This window comes from Megalobrama amblycephala, linkage group LG13, assembly GCF_018812025.1.
Source record: "Megalobrama amblycephala isolate DHTTF-2021 linkage group LG13, ASM1881202v1, whole genome shotgun sequence".
Taxonomy (NCBI): domain Eukaryota; kingdom Metazoa; phylum Chordata; class Actinopteri; order Cypriniformes; family Xenocyprididae; genus Megalobrama; species Megalobrama amblycephala.
Genome location: NC_063056.1, coordinates 21,614,123 through 21,622,459, shown reverse-complemented (window position 1 = coordinate 21,622,459; position 8,337 = coordinate 21,614,123). Strand labels below are relative to the sequence as shown.

At 35.9% G+C, this 8,337-nt stretch overlaps 1 protein-coding gene across 1 annotated transcript; it reads left to right on the top strand.

The window, feature by feature from the left end:
* The first annotated feature begins 15 nt into the window (after nucleotides 1–15).
* On the top strand, nucleotides 16–7,182 carry si:dkey-23o4.6 (retinol dehydrogenase 13). Its single transcript, XM_048211623.1, has 7 exons — nucleotides 16–1,052; nucleotides 1,509–1,643; nucleotides 1,720–1,911; nucleotides 1,996–2,157; nucleotides 2,616–2,735; nucleotides 3,798–4,002; nucleotides 6,391–7,182. The coding sequence occupies exons 1-7, from the start codon at nucleotides 989–991 to the stop codon at nucleotides 6,494–6,496; spliced, it is 984 nt and encodes a 327-aa protein (XP_048067580.1). The 5' UTR covers nucleotides 16–988; the 3' UTR covers nucleotides 6,497–7,182.
* The last annotated feature ends 1,155 nt before the right edge of the window (nucleotides 7,183–8,337 follow it).

Here is an 8,337-nt window from a genome sequence, read left to right as displayed (position 1 = left end):
CCTTGCAACGACAACATTTTACACTATCTAACCAACTGCTGGATAAATAATGGCAAGCAGATAGTGGCTGGATTTTATTCAACACATTGCTGGTGTTTTGCAGATAAACTGTCAAGACCATTATAAACTGGTCTTTTCTGAACTCAATTCATGATTTTAAATTACTGATCACTTAAAATATAAAAATATGAAAATATTGGCTAAATATATGAGTATATACTCCCCTTACATGTACAAAGGACCGATAAATAGGTTAGGATCCAAAAACATGTACTTTTTCAGAACCAGTTCCATTTTTAAAAGATACTGGAAACGAATGATTTCGAAAAAAAAGTTACTGGAAACGAATGAGATTCGGTTTCATTAACGGTTCTCAAACGTGCGTCTTTCCACCAATGTGGACGGAACATCACATTGCAGTGTTTACTGAGGTACTATTCAGATTCACTGCAAAGCCTCTACTGACTATACAGCACGAAACGAGTCGTCCGATTCACAAACAAACGACTCTTATGAGTCGGTTCTATTTAGTGCATCAGGCGACCACTACCGAACAAATGACTCTTCTGAACTGATTCTTTTTAGTGAATCAAAAGCATTATGACTCAGAAGGGGAGGTTAACTGACTGAACCAATAACTTTACTATTTTATGTTAAATTTTATTTTAACATAAATAATTTATTTCAAAGTACCCAGCAGAAAACGTCCCAGACAGGCCTATTGTTTTCTCAGCTCTGAATATTATTAAAACCAATGAACTTATATTCATGCAAGAAACTTTTCTTATTGTTGATGCTGAGATAAACGTTTCATAACACAATGAAATCTTCAGCTAAATGAAGAGACGCGTGTAATCAGCCAGTTGGCTAGTGGACAGCAGGTAGGCCACTAAGCTGTTGTTGTTGTTACTTAATATAGCGTTCTGCACAGGACACAATGTAACATACCAGGGTTATTCTTCATTTTGTACACCTGCTACATGAGGGGATGGACCGAGTCACATCATCTGATGGAGTGAACTATAGCGCGGTCCTCGCGCTGGCGGCGATCAGTAAGTTACGCGTATTATTTGACATCCTTAGAACTTTTATTAGAATCTTTATTTAAAAGTGTTTTATATATATATATTATATATTTATATATATAGTATTCATTTGTACTTTAAATAAATGCTGATCTTTTGAACTTTTATTCATCAAAGAATCCTGAAAAGAAAATGTATCATGGCTTGCCTCAAAAATCTTTAAATTAATAATTATAATAATTAGCACAGTGGTTTCTGAAGGATCATGTGACACTGAAGCTGCTGAAAATTCAGCTTTGCCATCACAGGAATACATTACATGTTAAAATATATAAAAACACAAAACCATTATTTTAAATTGTAATACTATTTCAGAATATTAAAGTTTCTATGGTATTTTTGATCAAATAAATACAGCCTTGGTGAACATAAGAGAACATAAGAGAAAAGCATTGTGCTTTAATTCACATCTCCCATATACAGGCTTTATGCTGCTGCGAAAATGGATAGCTGGTGGTGTCTGCAAAAGCTGTGCTCGTTTGGATGGAAAGACAGTTGTGATCACTGGTGCCAACACAGGGATTGGCAAGGAAACTGCAAGAGATATGGCTCGTAGAGGTATGGCAGATTATCTAGTCCTCATCTATTAATTCCCTTACTTTTAGTGTACGAGTATGTGTGTTTGTGCATACAGGGGCTCGGGTAATCATGGCCTGCCGTGACCTGACACGTGCTGAGAGCGCTGCCGAATATATTCGTCGCTCCACAGGAAATGGCAATGTAGTCATCAGACACTTAAATCTAGCCTCTCTCTATTCCGTTCGAGAATTTGCCAAAGAGTTCGTAGCCACAGAAGAACGACTGGATATACTCATCAACAATGCAGGTGAGTAAGATTTCACAAGGAGGAAGCAAGCGATATAGAGACAGATTTTAAAGTTTTTTTTTTTGCTTTGTTTTTTTCTGACAGGTGTGATGATGTGTCCAAAATGGATCACAGAGGATGGCTTTGAGACACAGCTGGCTGTCAATCACTTGGGACATTTTCTTCTGACCAATCTACTATTAGGAATGCTGAAGAGATCCTCCCCCAGCCGTGTAGTGAATGTGTCCAGTGTTGCACATGTTGGTGGTAATTTTCAAAACAAAACAAAAACACTCATTTTCAAAAGTTTGGATTTTGAAAGATAGTTTGAAAGATATATTTCACCAAGTCTGCATTAATTTGGTTAAAAATACAGAAAAAAGGAATATTGTGAAATATTATTACAATTTAAAACTTTTGTCATTCTTTTTCTTTTATTATTCTATTCTATTATTTATTTTTTATTTATTTATTTATTATTAACGAATAAAACGGTTGTGCAGATTAGTATTTTTGCGAAAACTTTTTTTTTTTCAGGATTCTTTGATTCAAGTTCAATTGAATGCATTCTTGCTGAAAAAAATATTTCTTTACAAATTAAAATCTTACTGTGCCCAAACTTTTGAACAGTAGTGTAGATGTTAAATTTAAATATGACAAAACAATAGAACCTTTTTAACTTTTTAATCCAATAAATATCCATATTTTCCACTGTTTTCCTATAGGTAAGATTGAATTTGATGACCTTTTCTTTGACAAAAGGCCTTATAGTCCTTTGGCCAGCTATAAACAGAGTAAGCTGGCCAATGTGCTTTTCTCCAAAGAACTTGCACGAAAAATGAAAGGTAAGATTTTAGATATAGTTTTTGGTTTGAAACCTAACAAACAAAATAACAAAAGCTGTTTATTTATTTTGAGCAAAAAGTACATGTTTTAGTACGTTTTGTACGTTTACACGACAACAGAAAAGTTTTTCCTTTGCAAAAACCCATTGACTTCACTACGATGGAACCGGAAATGCTAAAATGCTAACTCGCTTCCACGTTTTGGCCTACAAAGTGACCATTTTCACAAATTTTTCATAGTTTGCACGGAGACGATAACGGTTAAACTGTTTAGTTTTCAAAAACTTGCACTTTGAAACCAATTTTCAAAAGTTTGTGTTTTCAGGCCCCCAAAACGCCGTTGTTAATGAACGGCCAAAACGCATAAAAAGTGTTAAGTTTTTAGTTGAAAACGGTGCTGTGTAAACGCTCCCTCATTGTTCTGTCATTGTTGATTTTGTCACATACTGTTTCACTGCTCATGTTTAATCAAGTTTGCAACCAGTTCATATGCAAATAAAGCAACTGACCCTCCGCAAAGACCTGTCCCCCTTAGTTACTGTTGCTATGTCCGACAAGCCATGGCGCTGTCATACCACACATGTTCTCATGCAGTGAAAAATACATTTCAGAGCAAAGGACACTGATAATGCGCCAGCAGTCAAGACAGATGTTATTTTTGTATGAAACATAGTCTCAGCTTTCAAATTTTGTCATTTTTGAAGAAATTCAAACCATTAATACCGTTTTGCGGCTCTCAGATCACTGTAGTGCTTCAGTTCAAGCAGCATGTGAACTGATCATCTCTTCCTACTAGTTATTATAGCATGAAATAAACATGAATTAAGATCAAAAGGTATGTTGTTTCAACCACAGAAAGATGTCAATACACACCATTTTTTAAGTTCAAATCCACCCACGTTAATCTAACTCTCCTGTCTGGTTTGATTGTCGGACAAAATGGATGATTCGGCTTTATCATTGGTTAGATTGCCTATCAATCAAATTCTGGCAAAGGGTGAATTACATGAACTTTTTTGTTATTTTTCATGTTGCTTTATATATAAATGAATGCTTCCATAGGTACAGGAGTTTCCTCATACTGCCTGCATCCAGGAGTGATTCGAACAGAGCTGAATCGCCATATTCTCTTATGGTACCCCATGATGAAGACTATACTGTCTCTGCCCAGTATGCTGCTGATGAAAACTCCCTGGCAGGGTGCACAGACCTCCATCTACTGTGCTGTCACTGAAGGCTTAGAGAGGAAGTCTGGCTGCTACTTCAGGTAAATGCAATACTTTGTCAATTGCTAAAGCATTGACCATTTTGTTCAAACACAATTTACAATCAAAAAAGTTTATATTTACGTGAAAAATTAAAAGTCACCATGAAATCAAAATATTGCAATATTTGTTATAAATAATGTTATTTATAAATATAAATTATACTTAACATTACTTTAAAGGGGTCATATAATGGTACATGCACTTTTACAAGTTGATTGTACTGAAATGTGTGTTGGCAGTGCCTGTACACAACCATCCTATAATGATAATGGCATTATATGACCCCTTTAACTGGAACTAGAATTAAACCAAAACAGAACATAAACATGACAGGTCTGCTCTCCTAATTTAATTTACGATATATCCCACAAATAATTCACTGGAATGCACTTGTTTGTCTCCCCAAATCATCTCGTCTCTTCCCTGACAGCAACATAGTGTCGGCCCAGATCTGGCCCACATCTGGTCCGCATGTAATCCACATGTACCATATGTGGGCCGGATCTGGGCCACATTCTGTTGCTGTCTGGGTTTCCAGATTTTTTTTTCTCACACGGATGCTTTAAAATGTAATTGTCTCCCCTTTTCAGTTTTAATCGCTATTAGCAGTGTTTACCGTAATGTTTCTAAAACAGATAAATACAATATTTATTGTTTGTCAAAATGATGAAAATCACTGAAATATTATCATTCAGTGTTCCAGTTAATTAACATTTTTAATTAAGGTTATGTTATATGTTTCAATACAGACATATATTATACACAGTGTTGAGGGTAACGCATTACAAGTAACTTGAGTTACGTAATCAGATTACTTTTTCAAGTAACTAGTAAAATAACGCATTACTTTTTCAATTTACAACAAAATATCTAAGTTACTCTTTCAAATAAGTAACGCAAATTACTTTGTTTTCACATTTATTGACTGACAGCTCTCCTGTCCCCATGTTGAGAGAAATAAAGTGCTGAGGTGTTGTGTGCGCGCTGTGTGTACATGATGGTTATTGTAGTTCTAGACTAAATGTGAACATGCATTTACTCATCTCACTTGCACGAAAATATTCAGTATTCCTCAAAATGAATAAAAACAGTGAAATGAAATCTCAGAATTTTACACAAACCTGTAATAATTAACTATATTAAATTACACAAATATTAAATGTATTTAATCTTACTTTATTAACCAGTGTCTTTGCTGCTGAAATTCTATGATCTAATTAAACCAAAAAGCAAAAATTACTTTAGAGTTACAAATAAGAGTGTTGAACTTCCTCCTACTGTATCCTATTCTTCTTTAACCCAGAATGGCAGCACAGCTGAAAGCTTTGTTTGAGCTTCGCCCTCTACTGTACAGACGTAAATATGCATTTTCTTCAGCCTGAGGCTTATTCATTTCACTTTTGGTGTGAAAGGGCCTTCACATTTGCCAAAAATAGGACTTTTTTTGTTGTAATTAAAAAACAAACAAGCAAGCCCAGCCCAGGTGAGAAAAAGTAACACAAAAGTAACTAAGTAATGCAATTAGTTACTTTTTTTAGGTAGTAACACAATATTGTAATGCATTACTTTTAAAAGTAACTTTCCCCAAAACTGATTATACAATGATATTTAACATGTCTGTAATATTGCTGTGGAAATAATCAAGCTTTTCATGGTCCGTTGTAGTAATTTGTTAATGCTCTTACACTTTTAAATTTCCTTTTTATTTTTAATCGATGTTTGTAATCTCATTGTAGGCCTACCCTGGTTTTGAAAATGCTTATTGCGTTCATAGAGTGAACCTTTCACTGTTGGTTTACAGTTTAATGGAAGTTACTCCCATAATTTGCAAAAGGAATCATGGGGTGTAGGAAAAAGGTGGATAGCAAGCCACAATGATCAAATCAATTCCCAATGGACAAAATCAAGTCCTGCCCTACATTTTTTTCAGCTGCTTCTCAAACGGAAGGCTGCATCCTAATGAGGCTGTGTCCTTCCTAGTCCTGTCCTTTGGAGGCTTGTAGGATGGAGTCCTCCTCACTATTAAATGCTAGAATGAGATAGTCTAGTAAGTGTGCATGGCATCTTTTTATTAACTGGCTTTCTATTAATGTAATATAGTAAATTACAACCATCTGTGGTCCACCAGTGTCATACATTATTGGTAGTTTAGTAAGTAATTAATTTACACTAAAACAACAGACGTCCTTTGACTGAACTGGACGTGGCAGCCGAGATATGCAACCTTACCAGGTCAAGGACGCAGCCTTCTGTTTGAGAAGCACATCAAAGTTTCAATCGAATATACATCACAATAGAGAAGAAAAGACTTCCATTTCATGATTACTTTTAAAGACTGGGAAAGATAACTAATTCAACTTGTTTCTGTGTATCTGTGTTTTGTGCAGTGATTGTGCTGAAAAACACCCAGCTCCAGAAGGAGAAGATGATGCAGTGGCAAGAAGGTTGTGGGAAGAAAGTGCTCGACTGGTCGGACTGAACAACCTGCACTGATACTCTTCCTGATTGCAAGCGCTCCCCCTAGTGGTGATACCTGTCACCCAAAACTTACTAGTGAGATGGCAGAACCACAGAAAAGGAAGTCATGGCACAGCTAGTGCCAAGGCAAATTACATGATTTGCATCAGGTCGGGAGATACATATTTGTCAGCATGTGTGTGTGTGTGTGTGTGTGTGTGTGTGTGTGTGTGTGTGTGTGTGTGTGTGTGCGCTTTAGGGAAAGAGCAAGAAGTAAATTGTGCTCTGTTTGTTAACCATCCATCAATGAGGTATGCTTTTTTCAAAATCTGTGTTCTCAGGATTCATTCATGATGACATGATGCACATTTCACTATGTGCCTAACATATCAGAAAAAACTAGAGGTTACATTATGTCCAGTATGTGCATATCTAATTACGTGTATAGACTATGTTTGTCATAATTTAACCACTAGATGGCGATAAATATGTGTTCTTGGAAACATGGCATGCTATGCATTTCCCCCTACTAAAATCATGATACAACAAGCCTGCATCCTTCCACAATGGAACACTGCAGGTCAATAGAAAACTAAAGGGAAATATGGTTTGGAAAGAAGCAGACCCTGGATCACATGATCACCTTGTGATGTGGTTGTAGGTTGTAGGTTACAGTTGCAATTATGTAACAAGGACACTAAAATCAATATAAAACAGCCAAACTATTTTTTCTCTTTATTGAATTTTACATTTTGATATTTTTCCCCACTAATTCTTAATATATTAACAGTGAAAAATTCTAAGTTGCCTGGTTATGTTGTGGCTGTAAAAAAATTATTTTGGCCATTTCATGGTTATTCATTTTTATTCTTATTCTCATATGATTTAATTAATTCTAATTTGTTAAAAAATCAAATTCAGAATTAAAGGGTTAGTTCACCCAAAAATGTCAAAATAATGTCATTAATTACTCACCCTCATGTTGTTCTACACACGTAAGACTTTCGTTCATCTTCGGAACACAAATGAAGATATTTTAGTTGAAATCCGATGGCTCAGTGAGGCCTCCATTGCCAGCAATGACATTTCCTCTCTCGAGATCCATAAAGGTACTAAAAACATATTTAAAACATTTCATGTGAGTACAGTGGTTCTACCTTAAAATTATAAAGCGACGAGAATATTTTCTATGTGTTTTTTCAGTCTGATTGAGACTGAAAAAAATTTGCTGATGAGTTCCCTGCCAGCAAATAACAAATCGTACTCTTCAACTGAGCCTCTGTCCCTGAGAAAGTTTTCTCCAGGGAATCATTTGTGTGTGAAATTGGCTTCCAAACAGCTGAGTCATTTTCCTGTATTCATTTCTTTGTGCACATTACTGACAAAAAGTGATTGTTAATAATAACTTGTAGTGTTGCAGATAGTGCACACAGAGCCACTTTTTGCACCTCAGCAGGACAAAGATGTTTCATGTAAACATAATTAGTCAAAAAAGAAAAAAAGTTTAATCAAAGACTTCAAGGCGTGACAATGCACAACACCCTCAGTCATTTCTGGGTGCCTTGAAACAGAGAATAAAGATGAAATCCAATTAAAAACCTATTGCTGGGCCAATCAAACCATCCAGCTCCCAGCGCAATATAGCTTGTAGCATTAGCACATCATTTATGGTCGACACAGAGCATAATTCACTAAACTCAATCCATCATATCCAGCACCATAATGCTTGTGAAGAGCAGAACCCAATCAATGAGCGCTCTGCATGTGTGGCCCCTGTGGGCAATGCCCGGCGCCTGCCTGTCTCCACTGGCCTCATACAAGAGAAAGATCATTAAACAGAGATGTGCTGATTCTCTTGTACAGTACGCTATTATACG